Raw genomic sequence first — 20,633 nt, forward strand, 5'->3', positions numbered from 1 at the left:
ACTCAGTGATGTTCACACAGGGCTGATGTGTATCTACACTCTAACACCACTGATTCCTCCAGTGCATCTCAGTTTTCTGAATGATTAATAAAATTTTTTGTCATTTTCAGTCCTCTTACACTCATTTCCTTGCTGGTGTGAATGCAGATTGTAAGAAATGTAGAATGTCAGGTCTATTTCAGATGCATGCCTGGATCATGATGATCATTGCAATATAAAATGCGTTGCCTTGTCAGCTACATGCAAACACTGTGGTCAGAACGATATAATGTCTATATTATTGCTGCCACACTGCTGGAATAAGAATTGTGTTGATCATCATGTCCATTTAAGAGCATTTCAATCCAATTAGAGGGTTTCTCCCCCTGGCTCTGCCTCACTGGTTTGGCCGAATTACAGAAATGGTTGAGGAATGAAGGGCCACTCCTCTGTATCCATCTGCGGCACCCAGACAGACTCAGTTGTTTACTGTTTCCAGTGGGCTAAAGGCGACCAAAAGCCAAATTGCAGGCATATCTGTATTTCCCAAACTGCACTGTTGTTTGTTTTCTAATTAGTTTCAATTGCTCCATCACAAATCTATAACTAACTGCATGTCAGTGTGACATCTGACACGCCTTCCTGTGGCAAAATGATGAATTATCTGATAAAATGAAAACTGACAAAGAGCGCAGAAGTAGAAAATAATCTTTTAGGGAAAATTTGCATTCCCTTTTATTTCATCATGCAGACCCTCATCATACGGTGTGAACAGCAGGGAAGACATTAAATCATACCAGTGTACAAAATAACAGTGTCAGGGAAACACAACAAACAAACTGGGAAAACAAGAGACAGACACAATGCACAGTGCTGTACATCAAACAAGAGACACAGTACAACATATAGTACAATGAAGTAGCCTGTCCCACACACAGTAGTAACGTAAGATGACATGTAACATGGTACTCCTATATGAGACATAATGTGCAGACTCCAGGGTGGCTTGTAACATTTTGTCATGTTATTAACATAAGTAACACCAAATGCACATGTGTGCTAATAATTACGAACTGAAAATGAAAATCAAAATAGTGCTTGTATTTTACAATAAAACTTTTCCATATTTATCCAAACATTGTGGTATTTGCCATTCACAGTTTAATTTAATTGAGAAGGGGATAATTAAAAAGAAATCCTCATGATATCCCCCAAAAAGTGCAAAGCATTAACCAAATAGCCATGGTTGCAGGCCACAGTGTTTTAAACTCAACCGAGCCTTACCAGAGTTAATCTACTCATATAGACCTCATAGAAAAACAACTTCAGCTGTCTTAACTCTCACTGAATAGGCCATTTAAAAGTATGAGTAAGTCATAAGTGTCGACCAGTAGAGGACTCCAGTGGTTTTGCATATTTACAGCATTTCTGTGGCTCACAATTACCCCATTCTTGGAATGAACAGCCTGGCTATCAATTTCTATGAGGTAAGATTTGTTAGTGCTTTTATTCTTAAATAAAATCACTGCAAAACTTGTCCTATGCTCTACTTAAAAGACACTTTTAAAAGGTAGCTGAATTTGAGCACAACGTTAATATTGAAGGCACATGTTTAAATACAAGGAAATAATCCTAAAGCTTGTCAATGTAACAGAAAAGCATCTTTCAGAAAGGAGTTTTTCTTCTTTCTGGATACATCGTATTTCAAGATTTTTCAGCTTCACCACATTACTATTAATCTGCAAGTTAGAGTCAATAAGGAAATAAATACGGTCACCATACAGGCAGAGGTACAGACAAGTAGCTTAAAAATCACATAAAAACCAAACTCAACACAGTGCTGAAACATTTACAGTACATCTCTGAACTTTCTCAGGCCGCTGCCCAACCAGACCTGAAACACACACACGCTGTAACCAGGTCAGGCCACTATTACACATACAGCAACTTCACTGTACGACTTACACCTATCCATTAAACTTACTAACAACAGTTTGTTGTTATTGTCTGATGTTACTTAATTAGTTATTTGAGTCTTTTCAAAAGTTTTCACTGTACCTATTAAAAGTGCACATAGGCAACCAGAACAGAGCTATGTTAAGTCTTACACCCAGTTTAGTGCATTCAAGTTGATGGTTTGGCTTTTCCCTGGTCCTCCACCTTTTTAATTGCCGCCTGAATCTTTGCCTGATCTCCCAACAGCTGACGAGGTTTCACAGGCTTGAGGTTTTCATCCAGCTCAAGCAGCACAGGTATCCCTGTAGGTAAAGTCACGCTGGCAATATCCTCGTCCGATATACCTGTTGAAATCAGGAGCGTAAAATTAAGATCACATCGGACAAACTAGCTGCAACCAGGCATGCAGACAGCTTGCAGTCTCTCATTTAGCATTAGCACAATATGCACAAATGCAGTATTGAAATCCTAGTTTATTGCCAAATGTATGACAATAAAACAATTCTAACTTGTATGTATATCATGTAACAGCCTATGTGTGTAAAGTTACTGAGAGTCATGTGACACATGGTGCCTCCAAAGCTCATGAGTGTGATGAAAGGTCAGAGTGGACATCACAACCACAGCCAAATGTAACATAAACTCACTGGCCTTTTTGCATAAGTTCAACGTTCCATTTCTGGAACTGAGATATGTCCTTCCCATTTCAATGACTCTGAAACAGCTGCCTGTAGAGTCTAGAAGCTGCTGCTCAATTGAACTGGATGCATTTCCCCCACAAAGACACAAAAGCTGAGAGAGCACTGTTTACAATAGCCTGGGTCAGTTCAGTAGCGTACCTTCCAGGTGTTTCAGCAGAGCTCTGCAGCTGTTTCCATGAGCAGAAATGAGCACAGTCCTGCCTTCCCTTATCTCTGGCACCACAGTGCTGTCCCAGTATGGAAGCAGCCTGTCCAACACCTCCTTCAGGCTCTCTGCTCTGGGGAGGCTCTCTTTTGGCACGTCACAAGTGGTGTACCTGCGGTCATTGTAGATTTCCAGGAAGTAAGGGTGGGATTCATCAATCAGAGGAGGAGTGATGTCATAGCTCCTTCTCCACAACTTCACCTTTTCCTCTCCATGTTGTAGAGCCATCTCTGCTCGGTTCAAACCAATCAGGGAACCATAGTGGCGCTCATTCAGTCTCCATGACTTGACCACAGGGACCCACTCCTGACCCATAGCCTCCAGCACCAGCCATGCTGTTTGGATGGAGCGGCTGAGTATGGAGGTGAATACTAAGTCGAACTTGTAGCCCTGCTCCTTCAGTAGCTTGCCACAGTCCTGGGCCTCCTTTACCCCATCTTCGCTGAGCTTCTGGTCAACCCAGCTGCAGAAGCGGTTCTCTTTGTTCCAGGCCCCCTCCCCATGCCTCAGCAGAAACAGTTTGTACTTGGACATCCGGAGCACCAGCTGCAGAAACCTGCACACATTCAGCAGAAATGAACAGAAACGCTGCGCAGTTAGTGATAGAAGTGAAAATATTAGACAAATTCAAACAGACGACCACTCATATCCAGCTTACGATGTACTGTATAGCTTCACTTAGTCACAGGGCTGTACATCTGATCTGGGGTCAGCGTCAGGTAAAGACTTCTTGGAGGCAGGGCCCGCAAAAGGTTAGAGGTTGTCTTTAAAAAGTGACAGGCTAAAGGCAGAGAGCTGCAATAGTTAGCCTCATCAACTAGCCTTATTCAGAGGCTAGACACAAAATAATGATAGATAATGCTAGCTAACTACGATATGGAAAGGTGTTGTTGATGTTGATGCAAAGCTTTTTAGCTTGTGAGAAAGGATGAATGGACGTGTTGCTATGTAAATAACCGTTAGAACAGCATGTATTATGGCCGCTCAAACCGACGTAACGACAGGACCAACGTAGAAGAAACAAAACGACAGACATGTGGCAACTTCACCCCAAAATGATCGGAATATTGTGAAAATCTTACCCTGTCTGGGTTTTAAATCCGGCTTAAATGGTGCTGCACAGTCGTGACTGTTGTCAGTAATTTGGCAGGCCATGTACAGCGGTGTTCCGGCAACGTTGATGATTGACATTCTCTTCCTCCAGTCAGAGTCGCGGAAATAACATGTAGGCGGGACTCCTGTCGAACGTTATGCCCATATAAGGAGTAGTAATAACAGCCTCGCACGTTCGTAGTGGAGGGGGAAGAAGGGGAGTGACCGTTGGCTTTAAATCATGGATGTATTGAAGAGGTACAGTCTGCTAGCTAACTGTTGATGTTTTGTTGTCTGGGCCTTTTAGTTTGCAGTTTTCAGAGGATATATGGCGTTTGTAAGACAAGGACTACAGTTTAAGACAACTTTGTTTACGGGACGGTTTATGTGAACTTGTTTTAGTTACCCGCCTAAAATGATAAAGGAGTGTGCTTAGCTAGATATGACAAAATCAAGCCCATGCTACTGTTTTACATCCCAAAGAACAAATGTAAAAGTTTGACCACTAGTTTAGTACATACTGCCAGTGCTGTTCACCCTAACATAATGTACAGTAAAGCTACTTCAGGTAAGTGTTTGACTATTTCATTGAATTCAGGTTTATTTTTTTTTAAACCTGGCTTCAACAAGTTTAATTACTGCGTCATTTCACCCCAAACATGTAATGGTTTACCAGGGGAGAGCTAGCACAAACCTCTGACAGAAGACAAATTCATGGTGGCATACGCCATTAGACCATAATGTGATTCCTAGTATAAGTATACAAATACTTCACAGTGGAGAGCAACAGCAGCCAAAGACACAGGACCATTCTTCTCTGATCATTTCCATTTTATTTTTTGATAAACAACTCATCACACTGCTTCTTGTCATCATGTCTATTTTGATGCCACAGTCATTTTCATGGATGCTCACCTTGTGTGGCTCCATGAACAGTTAACCCTCAACATTTTTTGTCGGTAAACACGAGAATACACAGAAATGTTGTCCTGGGCAAAGTATAACTTTGAATTCAGATTCTTAATTGTTGTTGTCTACAACATAGGTCAAAGGGCAAGACAGTAACATTACTAGACAGCAAATAGTGTTCATGAATTCACATGGATGCTAACAACAACAATGATCTGACATTAAATACATATGTTTTTCATAATACACAGTACATTATGTAAAAAACTATATGTATAAGTTAAACATGTTCACTATTGCCATTTACACAAACACTTGAAACATGAACAGGATCAGAACCTACTTGTTAGCCTGGTCTTCATGTTCACTGTCATTAGAAACAGTCACATGACTCACTGGTTCCACCTGTTTTTGAGCAGCACCTGCAGAACACCTTCATAAAGAAATTCACCACAAGAACTACTGCCCAGCATCAAACAGCTTCTTTCTGCCCTCCATACCGGACATGGCGTCCACATTCTTACGCCAGTCAGTCACTTCCTCTTTCTGTGGGGTGAAAAGTTGGTTTTGAATGAGCTCGTTCAGCTTAAAATACAAGTGCATGAACTGACTTTGCTGTGGATTTGTAAACCACTAATAGGCCTACAATGTTGGGGATATAGGCATACATGCTTGTTAATATTAACAGAGGAATTAAATTCCTGCACTAAACATTACAGCCTCAGATACTGTACAGACATTCTGACTTCTTCATTTTCGAAACAAATAAAACCCTTCTCAGGTTCTGTCAGTTTTCTTTCTAGTTCCTTTAAAAACATTTTAGCGCTTAGGTTTCACATCAGGGTTTCATTTTAGGCATCATGTGAAGCTACTTTAATTAACCTGCTATCTTTCATATCAGCCTATGCAAGAAACGTGTACTGTGTAGCATCAGTGTTATCCAGGATTCAGTTACATAGGTCTGAGCTTCTTTAATATAATAGTGTTATATGTTATTAATGTTAACTATGTGTACCTAGGACTCCTAGAAAAGCAGCATTGATGCTGAGTGGATTATATTCAAATAAAGTGAACTGAAGTGACACCATGTAATCGAAACTGAAGTTAAAGCCCTTACCTTCTCTTCCTCCTTCTTCACAGTCTTCAGGTTGGCCTTGAAGTCCACAGACTCTTTGACCTTCGCGCCCAGCAGAGCTCCCAGCATGGCATCAGCAGACACCCTCACCCTCTTCAGGTTCGGTCTCTTCATCTTGCCCTTCAGCTCAAAGATCTTCTGAGTCAGGTCCTGTATCTTTTTCCAGCACGAATGACAAACCCATTGAATATTGGTTATATACAGTGTACATCCCTTTAAATTTGGTAGATGCTTGATTTTGTGTGGAAAAGGATATAACTCAGATGGTTAGTCACAGATGTTACTTACCTCCCTGTCATTTTTCGTCACTTTACTGTCAATGTCATACCGCTCTTCGTCAACCACATCAATTTTCTGGTGTAGCTCTTTGCAAAGATTCTGTAGATGGAAACCTTTAGTATATAAGACTCATTTCAGTACCAAATGCTGGAATTTGTTTGATTGTAACTGCTCTGGATAAATGGTCAGGAAGTACTGACACAATAAAGAACAATGTAGAGAGAGAGTGCAAATCGACACAGAGAACACAGAGGACCACAGCCCATGGACAGACGGATAGTCTGAATAAAGCCTAATTTATTGCGGCCAGATGTCAGTAAGGGTTCAGTTGAGGGCAAAAAGTAATTTTGCTGAAGTGACCCTTTTTAAAGTGTTTAGATAGTTATGTAATTTAACATTTACTCCCTAAACCAAAGAACCAAACCCAAAACGAATAGCAGTTGAAGATGGTTCAGTGATACATGTACCTGTAGATCCTGCAGAGACATGCCTGACATTTGGAGGCCTGGGACTCTCTCAGCAAGGATTCTCTCTCGTTCATCTTTTCTAACTTGTTTGTCATTGTCCAGCATCGCCATGGCCTTCTTTAGCAGTTTTGTCTGGTACACATAAAATTATACCTCAGTCAGTCAGACAATGTGAGGTTTACAGCACTTAAAGGTAAAGTAGATTCTTGAACAAGATTTTTACAGCATTACTATCAAAGACTAACAAGCAGTTGCACATAAAATACCTTCAAGAACAGCCTGCGAGATGCAGAGATCTTTGGCTTTGTTTTCTGCAAAAGAAGATGGTATACATGATGGATTTCTGGCAAAATATTTCAAATATACAACACTACACAGTGAATTTCCTAATGTTCATTTCTCTGTAAGTGCAGGTTTTGCACATTAGTCATTTTATGAATGCAGAAATGGGTTAGTAGGATTTGACTTAAGACCTTATATTCTAATTTTATGTTTCGTCAAGGCACTTATTTATATTTGTGGATTTTGAGTGCAGAATATGGAGGCTAATCCTCGTAATTCAACATTTTTTAAATCCCACAGTTAATTAATTGCTCAAGTTATATTGAATACATTCATTCTGTCTTTGACAGTAGTATTAACTCACGATAGGCCTGTCCAGTCAGGAAGGTGGAGTCCATGATTCAAGAAGAGAAAGAGAAATTTCTTACATTTCTGGAATTTCACAAGCTGTAATGTGAGTTATGGGGTGATAAAAGTAGATGGAACATGGGTACTTACGCTTCAGACATGGTTGCAGTTCTGTGTGTCTTCCCTTGTAAAGTACAAAAGAAAGGAAGAAATAAATTCTCATTTTTTCGACAGAACACATTTATATTTCAGCTAATTTACTGTGAACAGAAAAAACTTGATTAATCAAAACTGACCGTCAGTTTTCACCCCTTCTGACTGAGAAATCCTTCATACCATAGGTAGCAGTTCCATAGCAGAGGACACAATGTATGACATTGTCTAAAGGTCAAACCTACTCCCTGTCTTCAAAAAATACTCAAAATCAGACTAGGTATAATTACCAGAAAAGTAATAAATCAAGACCAAAAATGCCAAGATTCATGTTATTTTTTATATAAATGTATGTACATTTTTACTAACTTTTAATTGCATAAGAAAATAAATCTTCAATTCCACATCATTGCGTTGAAAAGATACTACAAATTGACAAGCAAAGTGAGTAGGTTGCAAAGACGAGGAACACATAAATGAAATCCAAACTGTGATGTGTTATTTATAACTTCTGCTTTGACTTCTGTTCAAGATCAGCGGAAGCCAGCTGAAAGAAAGACTCTCCTCCCTGACTCACATGTAAGGAGAATCCTTTTTAAAACAACACAGCTGTAACTTGAATAAAATTACATTCAGTTGTAAGAACTACAGCTATCACAAACATCAATGCTGTGTTCAAGATTAAATACAGCCATTCTTTTTTAATACCTTTTAATTTTTCAGAAGCATTAATTTTCTCAACTTTTAGTGAGAGTAATGTATGAAAATGATTCACTTGGTGTTTGATCCTTTCATGTTCTGTAATATTTCAAAATAAAACTCCTTACCTTACACAGTAGGTGACAAATACTCTCAGGCGTCTTTTTCTGAGACGAGAAGGGCAGAAAGAGGGTAGATATATAGATTCCAGTGCTCATGTGAGTGGCTCACTAAAATAGTCCCTCTGTCCACACCATTCTTGTGCTGCGTCTCTCACATCCCATAACCATGAGCTGTGGAAGTTCTTACTGGGGCTGTCCAAATGTGATGCTTTCTTAGTGCCTCCGTCTCCTGGCTAAGGAGGAGAGGGCGAAGCTTGAAGGAGTTTAAGTGCAATATTATGTGTGTGAAATAAATATTGATCCCACACACAATCCATGATGATTACTAGATCACACAGTTGAGCCAAACAATGGCAGAATTGTTGTATTTTTATTGAGAGAACTTTGCTGGTTTCATATATAAGTACATAAACCAAATATGAAGATAACACGCTCCCTCTGCAGTAACTTTAACAAAGACTACAATCATTCTGTTTCATTTTTAGCATTACATAGTCAGTAGTTAATAAGTTTGATTGTCTTAAGAACATACAAGCAGTTGAATATTTATGAGGGACAAGCCGTTTGTCTTTTGTCTGAGTGTCCTGTGATCATTTGAAAGAGTTACGCTGCCATCACAAGGCGGCAGATGAGAACTACAGTAAATAGTCACAGCATCACTAATATAAAGCAAAACATAAAATACTGGTGTATGCTACAGTTAGTATCGGTATTGTTCAAATTTTCTATTGTCTGTCCCTCTTTAAATAAACAGCATCTGTTACTTCTCCTCCATGTCGATGAAATTACAATATGCCAGACGATCCTGGTTTTAAGTGTGTTACAACCTGCAAGTCATAAATTGATATAATATAGGTAAGACAATGAGTAATAGTAAGAATTTGCAAGCAACTAGTTAATGATGAATATATCACCTCAGTGTAAGTCTGAATGAATTTATTATAATAAGGAAGCAACAAAAGTAAATGTTTCTTCAGTTGCCGGAGGCATCGAACAGCTTCTTCCTGCCCTCCATACCAGACATGGCCTCCACGTTCTTACGCCAGTCAGTCACCTCCTCCTTCTATTGGAAACACAATACAACATAGACATGTAGCCAAGATAAAATGGAAAATTTGGCCAAATATTGCCATTACCCGAAGGACCCTGAAGAAAAAGTCAGACTTACCTTTTCCTCTTCCTTCTTGACTGTTTTGAGGTTGGCCTTGAAGTCAATGGACTCCTTGTGTTTGGAGCCCAGCAGAACGCTCAGCATGGCTTCAGCTGAGATCTTCACTCTCTTCAGGGTGGGTTTCTTGAACTTACTCTGGATCTCAATGATCTTCAGATGCATGTTTTCAATCTGGCAGAGGATCATGTGACAAAAAGGATTGTGCTGGTGCCGTTCTACCATTGTGAATCAAGCAGACTCTACAGAAAAAGCCAGTAAGTGAGCCCTGAGTTAAGTTTTTTTTTTTTCTTGTGATTTTGTCATGGACAACAGTATACGGTATACTGTGAAGGGAACAACTGCACATTTGTTCAAATAATCAAATTCCTCTAAAGTAAGATGCCCTTAAAGCTGGACCAGTCAGTGCAAAGTGAGAAAAACTCAAATATACTATTACTTTACAAAAAATAATATTTTAAAAAGTCATATTTGAATGATTACTGGACATACATAAATATAATATGCAGAGACAACAAATATCAGTCAGTACTTAATAATCTTGGTCAGGATGTAATAGTATGGCATTGAACCCCATGATTACTCAATACCCCATATTTAATATATTGCCAAACATTGCCCAATTTATTATTGTTCAAACCCTAATATGGAATATAAATGTCTCTATCTGAGATATTGTGTGTCATTATATCACTGTAATAATTCATTGGCTCCAGAGAAATTAGCAGTCCATAATTTACTGCTGTGTTGGTTTAAGCCAGTGGAATAATGTGTCTGTTGACTGGTTACAATAGAGCTGGTTTTGTGCTCACAGCCAAATCCCAGATTTCCAATTTCCTTCCAGCTTGCTGGCAATGCTGTAAAATACAATTGTAAGCTGTCTTGAGGTCCAAAAAATTTGGCCACTCTGTTTGGTGTTATTAAGAAGTCAAAGAGAGTATATCCTCAAAGAACAACAGGCTTCTTGAGGAAGACGTCTTGTTATTCTCAATGCTGCCACTTGGAGGCAGTGTTTGCTCATTTTTGCACTTTAATGTTGTGACTCCATCTTCATAGAAAAGACACAGGATGCGGTCATTTTAAAACATTTCCATAAACATCATTCTGTCTACCTATTCGTACTTTAGTGACTCACCTCACCGGCGTTTTTGGACACCTTGAGGCCAATATCATACCGCTCCTCATCTACAACATCAATCTTGTGGTGCAAGTCTTTGCAAAGATCCTGTAAAAAAGTAGAAGGCATACCTCTAGTGGTATGAGAATATAATGTGAACTCAAATAGAAATAATTGTCAATCATGAAAGAAAGACATTTGAAAATGATTATAAAATGAAAATACCAGCATCTCTTGCAATGACAGACCAGACAGAGTTAGAGGAGGAACTCTTTCTGCGAGAGCAGCTTCTCTCTCCTGCACCTTCTTCTCCTTCTCCTCCTGCACCATCTGAGAAGCGACTGCCAACAGTCTTATCTGAGGAAAAAGTCAACATTAATAGATGAAAGGGGCTTTTTGTACCCACATATTTTTTAATCAATTCATTTTTAATTTGATACAACTTGACCATGAGTATAATACTATTATATTTATATGTCATATTTGTATATGTATGCAAATCCTCACATTTGAGAAGCTGTAACCATGAACACTTTTTACTACTAATTTATTTTTTTTTCTCAGTCACCTAATTGATTGATAGACTAATTATTTCAGCTGTGCTTGTACAAATTGTTGGGTAGTATAATTTGTAATAAATGATCAAAACTCCTCATACGTTTTGTGAGTAGATGCCTTAATTTGTACAATAAAAGTAATAAAGTACAACATTTCCCTCTGAAATGTAGTAGAGTAGAAGGACAAAGTGGTATGAAAATAAGAGACTCGAGTAAAGTACAAATACCTCAAATTTGTACTTAAGTACAGGACTTGAGTAAATGTATTTTGTTGCATTCGCCCACTCCTGTACACACCACTTTATGCTGTATGCTGGCTAACAACCTTGTTTGAGGTTTTGAGTAGTACACAATGATCTGCTCCTAACGTCTTGTATGAAAATCTAATTCAGCATAATAAAAAACGAAAAAATCAAATCCAGACATCTTAAATAAAGACAATGAAAAACTCACCTTCAGCCCCAGCTTTCGAGAGGATGAGATCTTTGATTTTTTCTAGATTTTACATAGAAAAAAATTCATTAGCATCTAAACTCATTTACATACACCAAATTTATGACCTTAATAAACAAATGGAGGACTGTTGAAAGGACTAATTAAAGATGCCATATGATAGATACTCACAGGTCTATTTCAGTGTTAACAAGAGGGAGAAAATACAGGTCAGTATATTTACATAATGAAAATCAGTACAGTATAATTTGAAGCTGTCTTTGAGCACATTACAGTACATTAAACCAAAAGTGATTATACTCACGCGTCAGCCATGACCGTCTTAAATTCCTGTGCTAGAATTGGAAAAGTAAAATAAAATGAAGAGACTGTGATCTTGTGAATTTAAACTTTCGTGCGGTTCATTGCAAACAGAGTGAGTCTCCTTCACTTTTAACACCTGTTCAATTGAGCTGTATGCTGAAGACTGATGATCTCGTTCACCTCCCTGGTCAAAGTATTTCACCCCCACCAAACATTCATTGGCCCATTAAAGCGGCCTGCACACATTTACTATTCACTCACTTGGTCCCCGGAAGCCATTTAAGGCAGATTGGAATATTTTTCCTTCCAAACAAGTAGTTCTGTCAAAAATCACATCTAACTCTCATTACATTTTGTTTAATTAATTGTGATCATTTGTTGCACTTTTAATCAAATGTAGATAGACTTTTAATATCTAATTTTTCTCCTCATTCATGCAGGATTCAAATAAAAATTCCTGAGAATTAAATAAGATGTAATTAGAAATTTAATACATATTGCAACTAAATGACACCGGTTAAATGCAGGCTTTGATTTGTTGTTTCACATGCATGCATTTGTACGGGATAAATCTTTTGAAAACACTTTCAGCATAAAGCTTGAAAAGCATTTGTGTCATATGCAAAGCTTGAGAGTGCTGGGTCAGTGCATGTGTTAACATAACTGACAAGAGTCTCTGCATAGGTGACAAAAAAGGTGAATGGCCAGATAATCCACAGGCATGTAACATGACAGTGTTCAAATTGCTGTTAATCTTAATCACAACATCATCCAAACAACCTTAAGACAAGACATAGAGGTTTTACCCATTCTAAACATATCAATAATTGTTTTAAACTCACAGCATGCTGACAAGTCACTCCTTCATTCATTCAGATCCACACGTCAACATGACCGCTACAACACATTTACTCTAACTCACCAGAACTTTGTACCTGTTTGAAGCTGAACAGCTCCTTGAGTCGTACCTCAAACCTGAAGGAAAGTGTGTGTGAGGGAGGGAGCAATCGACTTTCTGAGAGACGATGGACAATAATCAATCAGATTTATAGTGTCTGGGCCAAATGTGGATAGCTCACAAAAATAGACTCCTGCTGTGCTACTGCTACTGTCCGTCCATCAGCAGTGGCATTTACTGTTGCACATAGCATCGCCACAATATTCAGTCACAAAAGGGGGTAATAAAACTTCATGTATGGGCTCAAATGTTTGGGCATCTTAGTTTTGACAACACCTGCTGGTGGAAGTGACAGTGAGCATTACGAGCTGCGTCAGTGTCGCACATTCACTTTTGACCAAGGCCAGCTTCTCAGAGTGTAGGTCAAGTTGTCAAGCAGTCAAACGCAATGAAGAAATCAGCCTAGAGAGTTAGTATTCACTCATTCTGCAGCAAATAATGGAACAAACAGTGCAGTCCAAAAGTGAATTTGAAGCATCTCAAGGGGTCCGTCATTTAATAGTCAGCAACTGAGGTGTCCCACATCTGTGTTTCTAGTGGCCACATCAACTCTGTCTTCAAATTTAAAAAGATTTGCATTGCTTTCTTCATATCAATTTGCAAATTTATCTTTTCTCAAATTTTAAGATACAAAAAAAGAGATAAAAATCGGAATATAAAGAAAACAAAGAAAATGTAAACCTGATTCCGTTGGGACACTGTGTAAAACAGAGTGTGATCATTTGCTTTTTTTTTTTTTTTGACATTTACTCAATTGAAACAGCACAAAGATGATATATTTAATGGTTGACCTCATCATCTTCATTGATTTCTGTAAACATATGTTTATTCTGAATTGAACACTTCGTAAAACCGCTGTCAGTAAACACAGTTTGTTTGCAAAAATTCTGTTTTTAGTCACATTTCACAGTGTCCCAACTTTCTTGGAGTTGAGGTTGTAATTTAAAACTGCCAGTGGTGTATTCATTGTCACACTACATTTAGAGGTGTTCTCTGTCCTTTTGTTGCACCTTTAAAAATAATTTGCTTGATCAATTTGAACTGACCACGTCATTGCAAAAACTTAGAGTTGTAAAATGTTCACTTCCACGTTACTCTATATATATCGCCATTCCTTAGCATGTGTGATAACAGACTGTTATAGCCAGATCACACATCAGAGGACCACCTTGGAGATGAGAACAAAGCCAAAAGTTAGTCAGGTTTTATTTAGGGGAGTAGAGGAACAAGGACAGGTGCTGGCCAGGCCTTGATGGTTCGTAAACTGAGCCAGCCAGCCGGCCTGCGTCATTGTTGTAACAGAGAGTCAAGTGTTCAGTACCTCAAAGGGCTTTGACTCATGCCCTCGCGTAAGGACAGGTAGGCAGCGAATGATTAGACAAGAATAGTCCAGTACAAACCTGAGGTCAAATACATTTTTAGATCCCTTCTTCTTGTGCTTGCTTTTAAGGAGAAGGAGAAACAATGTGTTGCACTTCCATAACCTTTGGATACTCACAAGAGACAGATTAGACAAAAAACGGAACTGATGCAGAAGAGACAGAGATGTCCTGACTGTGCCTCAAGAACTCTGGGTCCTACATTTTTCATAGTGAAAACATAACATAACATAACATCTATTTGTTATGCTGCACACACACATTATTGGCAGAGTGGAGAGAACAGGAAACTCTCCTGTTATTCGGCTTGGAGTGTTCATGCTCGGATATCTCCACAGCTAGCCTTGTCATCGCGTGACTGGAACGGTCTAAATCATCTGCTTTTATGGTCTTCCTTATTTGGAGCAGTTTATTAACAAGTGAAAGCTCTTTCCAAATATTGTAACAGAATTATTATTTGTGATATTAATATTTATTCAGATGTAACTGCCAGATGGTGGCTTTGCAGTCATTTTGCCAACATCGTTTTTTAGTTCTTTTTTTTTTTTTTTTTTTTTTTTTGCTGGTTCCAGCAAATCTGGAATTCGCTTTGGTATTTTACGTATAAAATGTTTAAACAATTAATCCATAATCACAGTTGTTACCAGTGAATGGTAGTGTAGTGGTGTTGATTGGCACTGTGTGCTCTGGCTGCTCTGTGGTTTCTTTACTGAAGGGTTTATTGCAGCCCTGAACCTGCTGCCTCTCTTGTTTTTTCATGTGAATGTGACGTCTATTTTGATTTACAAAGATGATTTAACAACTTTGTTCTGAGCCGCTGCTGTCGACACCTGCAAAGTCCTGGAGCCATCGCTCCCATCTGGCTGATGTTGTGTCCCAATCTGTAGTCTCCAGAAGGAGCTCAGATTATAGATATTTAAAAAGAAAAGTGCAGCATCAGTTTTCTGTGTTGATCAGAAGTATTTATTATCACGACATCAACTGGTCTTTTCCAGACATTTCAAGATCAATTAGCAATTTTCACTGTATGCTCATCTGTTGTGAAAGTGTAGACTATTAAAAATGTTAAGTTGTGCTAACGAAAAGTGCCGACTCCACAAAACGAGAAAGTGCCACTCGGCTATATGCAAAATATACACATTTCCCCTTGAATCTGAATATTTTTGCATATTGCAAAAGTCTATACACACTCACACTCACACTCACACTGTCGACTTACTATTGCAAGCAGTGACATGAACTTAATTTTCCTCTCTATTCTTGCCTTCTGTAAATGAATGAATATAAAGTCTACTGTCCAGCATCAAACAGCTTCTTCCTGCCCTCCATACCAGACATGGCCTCCACGTTCTTACGCCAGTCAGTCACCTCCTCTTTCTGTTCATAAGAAAAAAATAATTCTTAGTGATACTGTACTTTCACAAAATAACCCGCAAATTAGATGAGAATTACCATGGCATCGAGCCATAATTCAAACCTACTCTGAGATTAAAACCAAGGACTCAACCTAGCCTGACATCTTAAAAAAAATCATTTATTAAAAATAGACAATCTGCAATCTGCTGTTATAGTTTCCACTCTTACCTTCTCCTCCTCCTTCTTCACAGTCTTCAGGTTGGCCTTAAAGTCCACAGACTCTTTGACCTTCGCGCCCAGCAGAGCTCCCAGCATGGCGTCAGCAGAGATCTTCACCCTCTTGAGAGCAGGTCGCTTCATTTTACCCTTCAGCTCAAAGATCTTCAGGGACAGATTTTCAATCTGCAGGAAACAATCAAACATGTAAGTGAAAAGTATGCAGTTATGCTCAGCCAGCTGAAGCAAATTCTAATAGATCACCATGAAAATAAATATACAAATTAATTAAAACTTCAGCAAGGAAGTCATTTTAACATAAATAACAATACATGTAAATAAAGTTACATTTGTGACCATTAAATAACACATCCATAGAGTAAAAACAGATTTAAATCCGCAGATCAAGTTAACATGAATAAACACTGACCTCCTTGTTATTTTTGGCCACTTTGGCTTCAATGTCGTAGCGATCTTCATCGACCACATCAATTTTATGGTGCAGTTCTTTGCAGAGAGCCTGCAGACAGAAAGAGAATCATATTACTTTAACTGAACAGAGTAATGAGAAGCCAGCAATCCTCTGGCCTGTTGCGCAATTGCACATCTCTGTTTTTGTAGATGCAATGCTGTTATTCATGAGGCATTACATCGAAGAGCCCAGTGTGTTTTCTAACTACTGCGTTGATTGTTACACTAGTTTTGTATTTTGTTATGTACCTGTTGTGTATTTAAAATGTAAATTAAGTATTTTTTCCAATAGTATGTATTATTAATGATTTGAAGGTTGCTCTAAATAATAGTGCCAGCAAAACGCCCAAAATATAAAGTGTAGATGATCAGACACCTGTCCTCTAATGTGCCGACAGCATATGAACATGCTGTATGCATGGCATGTATATACTACTGAGGGATGCCTGCGTGTGGAGCATTTGAACCATGTTGTTTCGTTGTAGTACGACGGGCTGCTCATGCAGTGACCTGCACATACCTGAAGGTCCTGCATGGACAAACCAGACAGCTGAAGAGGAGGGATTCTCTCACTCAGAGTAGCTTCTCTCTCCTGCTTCTTTTCCTCTTTCTCCTTCTCAAACATCACCGTGGCTACTTTCAGCAGCTTGGTCTAAATTGAATGAAAACTGAGGGTGATTAACTTTGTGGCACAGTTCACGCCTTATTGTGTGAACTTGTGAATGGTACGACAATGTCATGAAATTAAATTCGGCAAAGAAGACAATACCTTGAGAGCCAGTCTGCGAGATGCAGTGATCTTAGACTTTTTCTATGAAAAAAGCAGTCGACAGAATGTTTATGCAGCAGCAGTTATACCAAAATACATAAGAACTCTCAATAAAGTTTGTTTTTAAATAGCGTACACTAATTATATGAATAACTTACTGGTCTGTGGTGGACATTATGATGTGGAAAGGGATAAGAAATGAGAAACAAGAGTTAGTAAAGATCCAAAGAATTACTCTGATTTTACAAATACTGATTTACATGATAAAAAACAATCATAACTTACGCCTCAGACATGGTTGGCTTTTGTCTGTAAAAATGAAAGAATTTGCACCAAAGTCAGAAAAATGCACTATTCACGAACCGTATTATTTGCATACATGCAGCATTATAAACATTGTCAGCTTTTATAAATGAAAGAATATTTGATTATTTTGTGATTCCTGAAGCAGTATTTCTTCTGCCTCTGTACACTCTGTTTATCCACCCCATGTTTACTGAGCTAAGTCAGAAGAGTCATTCAGACCTTGGAATGATAGCATGCCAGCATCAAGCATTTAAATTAGCAACACTTCACACTTGAGTGCTGCAGATAGTTTGAATGATACTCCTTTTTTAATCCCAGTTGGAGTCCATCCATTTTCAAGGCAGCCAGATCAGAACTGAAATTAGAGTTTTCGCCAACATGAATAAATAAATAAATAAATAAATAAATACATGGAGCACAAGGGAATCTTCTTTGTGATAAAAATTGGTTCCCAGTAGCATTTAATAAAATATAAAAATAAAAAAAAAATAAAAAAATGCTAGGTTTGCTGCTACATTGCCATTTAAATTACTTGATGAGTGATGTGTGTGATGAGTTTAAACATGAAATGAGTAAGCTAAATGTACCTTCACATTAAATGCATAGATTTTATCACAAAGATACAATATTCTTATTTCGGTCTTGTCTTGTCTGGTATTCAGGCAAACTGTATTAAATCTTACATTTACAGTAAATTTGCATGCAGTTTTTCCACCTGCCCAATAAGACTCTTGCTTGTCTTTAAATTGTTCCATATAAATGAAACCAGTGAAATTGTCTAACTCTCTTAAACATTCTTAAACCACATTATCATTATCAGAAAAATTAACATACCTTTTTTTAAAGTCTCTGCAGAAAACCTGTTGAGGTGAGCAGCGACTGTCTTTAAATGACAGAAAGAAAACTCAAGTCAAATTTAATGGCTCCTATTGCCTTCTGTGAGTGGTCAACCAAAATAGCCATCACCCAACACCAGGTTCATCACTATACTCCCACTGCTCAACACTAAGAGAGCAGGATGTTAGGACAGCCTTGAGCCCAGTGATTAACATCTCCCTTGTCTAATTGAATAAAATAAAATGAGTTCAATTTGATTAAAAAAAAAAAAAATTTGGAAGTCCAAACAAACCAAAGAAACCAAGCAGAAGCGTCTTAATGGTTGTTTAATGAGCATCATATGTATTACAGATATGAGACAGCGCCATCACCTGTATAATACAAATACTGCACTTTAGAAGACAAACTCGTGAAACTTATCAGCCTTTTCTTGAACACTCAATGTGCAAAGGGCACTGTACACCATACAATTTGTATTATTACATTCATGGCATACAGTGGTATTTTTACAAGTTTACATTAGAGCTAGATTAAAACTATTTTAATACAGTATTATCTAAAAAAGTGCATTTATTTTATCTTCTACAAGTGCCTGTGGTTGACATTATTCTTTACAAAATCAGTTTTATTTCATCCTGCAGTGGAAACCGTCTTGAATTTGATGGTAGAATAAAGATGAAGAGAGGGATTTAATGGCAAAAAGTTGAACATCACAAACTTGTGGTTTACTTCAGGAAACATATGTTGCTAACATAGCCTTGTTGCAGACAAGCACCTTTTTATTGTCCTGCATTAAACAGCTTCTTCCTGCCCTCCATTCCAGACATGGCCTCCACGTTCTTACGCCAGTCGGTCACTTCTTCCCTCTGCAAAATAGAGATAGATTATAACCTGTTTTCGAACTCTTGTTTCTTATTTTGTGGATGGTTTCCTCTCAGCCACCAGCTTTACCTTTTCTTCCTCCTTTTTCACTGTCTTGAGGTTGGCCTTGAAATCAGCCTTCATGAGTTTGGAGGAGTCGGTGCATGCACCCAGCATATCGTCTGTAGTTTTCTTCACCCTCTTCAAGCTGGGCCTCTTTACACCCTTCAGCTCAATGATCTTCTGGTTCAGTGTCTGGATCTGCACAACAAACGTCACAGTTTAAGAAAAAAAACAAAACAACAATAACCACACAGCTAACATTCGATAGGCCAGGAACTGTTCGCAGTCGTTCAGTTTTATTGTACCTCTTTGTCATTTTTGGCTACTTTCATCTCCATATCATAACGTGCTTCATCTACAACATCAATCTTTCGATGTAGGTCTTTGCAGAGGTCCTGTGAAGACAGAGAAAACTGTCAAGATGATGTGAAATAACAAGGACTGAATGGGCGTGATTTGCGGTGTCTGTACCTGGAGCTCCTGGACTGACAGACCTGACAGCTTCAGTGGAGGGAAGCTTTCATTCACAACTCTTTCCTTCTCATGTTTCTTCTGTTCACTTTCAGCCACCAGCATAGAAGCTGCCTTCTTCAGCAGTTTGGACTGTAAGATAGTAAGGCGTTAATAAGCCGGGATAAAAGCTAAAGCTGGCTTGGATCATGTGGCATGCTGTTAGATACTGTTCTCGTATAGCTAAAGGTCTATGAGACCTACCTTCAAATGCAGCCGGCGTGTTGCTGAATATTTTGGCTTTCTCTGTGAGAAAGTTAGGAATACTTAATTCATCAAAGACCATCATTTCAAATGTCTTTTTAAATATAAAATGCATTATTATGAATCAATATCAATGATTAAGTCATGCTGGTGACAGAAATAATTTTGACTCACCGGTCTTCATCAACATGTGGCAAGAAAATTAGACAAAATATATATATTTATTATTATTTGATAGACAATAGTGCACAGAATGGTGTATATTTAGAGGATAATACTCACCCCTCAGACATGTCTGCAGCTTACAGTACCTTTGGACCAGAAACAAATTTTTACTGCATTGCGTGTATTTTAACATATAATGTACTAGTTTTACAGACTACACCTAGTATGAATAATTCTAATGAATATTTGTCAAAGTCTCAAGAGTATTTACAGTTTATACAGTTAATATTTTTGATGAATCCAACTAGTTAACAGTTTGATAGATTTATTTAGCCTAATTGTCGTCAGGAGAAGATAATCCTTCCTATTGTTATGAAGTGGCTTATGCACGGCTATATTTGGCCACATTGCCCTCATGCCTCGCTGTGTCCAGCCAGCAGCTGTGGCCTTGATGATGTCGGAGAAAGCCAAGTAGCAGAAAGCTTGGCAGGCAGGAGAGGAACAACACCAAACCTGTGAAGACTGTGAGAGCAATTAAAAAAGAACTGTTCACAATCTTAAGACTTTAGGATCCGCAGCACTGCTCGTTTTCTATTTTACTAGGTTGTAAGTT

General features: G+C 38.3%; 4 protein-coding genes and 1 pseudogene across 4 annotated transcripts; all 5 read right to left on the reverse strand.

Moving 5' to 3' along the window:
- Positions 1-677: 677 nt before the first annotated feature.
- Positions 678-4,028, reverse strand: bpgm (2,3-bisphosphoglycerate mutase). Its single transcript, XM_076733202.1, has 3 exons — positions 3,924-4,028; positions 2,775-3,397; positions 678-2,279 (listed from the first exon to the last, which is right to left on the reverse strand). The coding sequence occupies exons 2-3, from the start codon at positions 3,373-3,375 to the stop codon at positions 2,104-2,106; spliced, it is 777 nt and encodes a 258-aa protein (XP_076589317.1). The 5' UTR covers positions 3,376-3,397; positions 3,924-4,028; the 3' UTR covers positions 678-2,103.
- Positions 4,029-4,748: 720 nt separating this feature from the next.
- LOC143321946 (troponin I, slow skeletal muscle-like) lies at positions 4,749-8,576 on the reverse strand. The gene is made up of 7 exons (XM_076732710.1): positions 8,334-8,576; positions 7,500-7,537; positions 6,990-7,034; positions 6,724-6,855; positions 6,266-6,355; positions 5,960-6,133; positions 4,749-5,388 (listed from the first exon to the last, which is right to left on the reverse strand). The coding sequence occupies exons 4-7, from the start codon at positions 6,832-6,834 to the stop codon at positions 5,302-5,304; spliced, it is 462 nt and encodes a 153-aa protein (XP_076588825.1). The 5' UTR covers positions 6,835-6,855; positions 6,990-7,034; positions 7,500-7,537; positions 8,334-8,576; the 3' UTR covers positions 4,749-5,301.
- Positions 8,577-9,300: 724 nt separating this feature from the next.
- Positions 9,301-11,691, reverse strand: LOC143321788 (troponin I, slow skeletal muscle-like; annotated as a pseudogene).
- Positions 11,692-15,355: 3,664 nt separating this feature from the next.
- Positions 15,356-18,269, reverse strand: LOC143321947 (troponin I, slow skeletal muscle-like). Its single transcript, XM_076732711.1, has 7 exons — positions 18,215-18,269; positions 17,356-17,383; positions 17,075-17,116; positions 16,826-16,957; positions 16,265-16,354; positions 15,847-16,020; positions 15,356-15,639 (listed from the first exon to the last, which is right to left on the reverse strand). Exons 4-7 carry the CDS (start codon positions 16,928-16,930, stop codon positions 15,553-15,555), a joined length of 456 nt encoding a protein of 151 aa, XP_076588826.1. The 5' UTR covers positions 16,931-16,957; positions 17,075-17,116; positions 17,356-17,383; positions 18,215-18,269; the 3' UTR covers positions 15,356-15,552.
- A 268-nt stretch (positions 18,270-18,537) lies between these two features.
- tnni4b.1 (troponin I4b, tandem duplicate 1) lies at positions 18,538-19,895 on the reverse strand. Its single transcript, XM_076732712.1, has 5 exons — positions 19,856-19,895; positions 19,613-19,744; positions 19,447-19,536; positions 19,169-19,339; positions 18,538-19,083 (listed from the first exon to the last, which is right to left on the reverse strand). Exons 2-5 carry the CDS (start codon positions 19,715-19,717, stop codon positions 18,997-18,999), a joined length of 453 nt encoding a protein of 150 aa, XP_076588827.1. The 5' UTR covers positions 19,718-19,744; positions 19,856-19,895; the 3' UTR covers positions 18,538-18,996.
- Between the last annotated feature and the right edge of the window lie 738 nt (positions 19,896-20,633).

This window comes from Chaetodon auriga, chromosome 6 (genome assembly GCF_051107435.1).
Source record: "Chaetodon auriga isolate fChaAug3 chromosome 6, fChaAug3.hap1, whole genome shotgun sequence".
Taxonomy (NCBI): domain Eukaryota; kingdom Metazoa; phylum Chordata; class Actinopteri; order Chaetodontiformes; family Chaetodontidae; genus Chaetodon; species Chaetodon auriga.

What these genes read in the sequence shown, in the direction of transcription:
- bpgm (XM_076733202.1), bottom strand. Translation starts at nt 3,375, where the DNA reads ATGTCCAAGTACAAACTGTTTCTGCTGAGGCATGGGGAGGGGGCCTGG. An exon ending in TCTGCTGAAACACCTGGAAG is followed by an intron (nt 2,280 to 2,774) that starts GTACGCTACTGA and finishes TGATTTCAACAG; the next exon opens with GTATATCGGACGAGGATATT.
- LOC143321946 (XM_076732710.1), bottom strand. Translation starts at nt 6,834, where the DNA reads ATGGCGATGCTGGACAATGACAAACAAGTTAGAAAAGATGAACGAGAG. An exon ending in TGTCTCTGCAGGATCTACAG is followed by an intron (nt 6,356 to 6,723) that starts GTACATGTATCA and finishes TTCCATCTACAG; the next exon opens with AATCTTTGCAAAGAGCTACA. An exon ending in TGACGAAAAATGACAGGGAG is followed by an intron (nt 6,134 to 6,265) that starts GTAAGTAACATC and finishes TGCTGGAAAAAG; the next exon opens with ATACAGGACCTGACTCAGAA.
- LOC143321947 (XM_076732711.1), bottom strand. Translation starts at nt 16,930, where the DNA reads ATGTTTGAGAAGGAGAAAGAGGAAAAGAAGCAGGAGAGAGAAGCTACT. An exon ending in TGGCCAAAAATAACAAGGAG is followed by an intron (nt 16,021 to 16,264) that starts GTCAGTGTTTAT and finishes TGTTTCCTGCAG; the next exon opens with ATTGAAAATCTGTCCCTGAA. An exon ending in TGAAGAAGGAGGAGGAGAAG is followed by an intron (nt 15,640 to 15,846) that starts GTAAGAGTGGAA and finishes TCTTATGAACAG; the next exon opens with AAAGAGGAGGTGACTGACTG.
- tnni4b.1 (XM_076732712.1), bottom strand. Translation starts at nt 19,717, where the DNA reads ATGCTGGTGGCTGAAAGTGAACAGAAGAAACATGAGAAGGAAAGAGTT. An exon ending in TGTCAGTCCAGGAGCTCCAG is followed by an intron (nt 19,537 to 19,612) that starts GTACAGACACCG and finishes CTGTCTTCACAG; the next exon opens with GACCTCTGCAAAGACCTACA. An exon ending in TAGCCAAAAATGACAAAGAG is followed by an intron (nt 19,340 to 19,446) that starts GTACAATAAAAC and finishes TTTGTTGTGCAG; the next exon opens with ATCCAGACACTGAACCAGAA.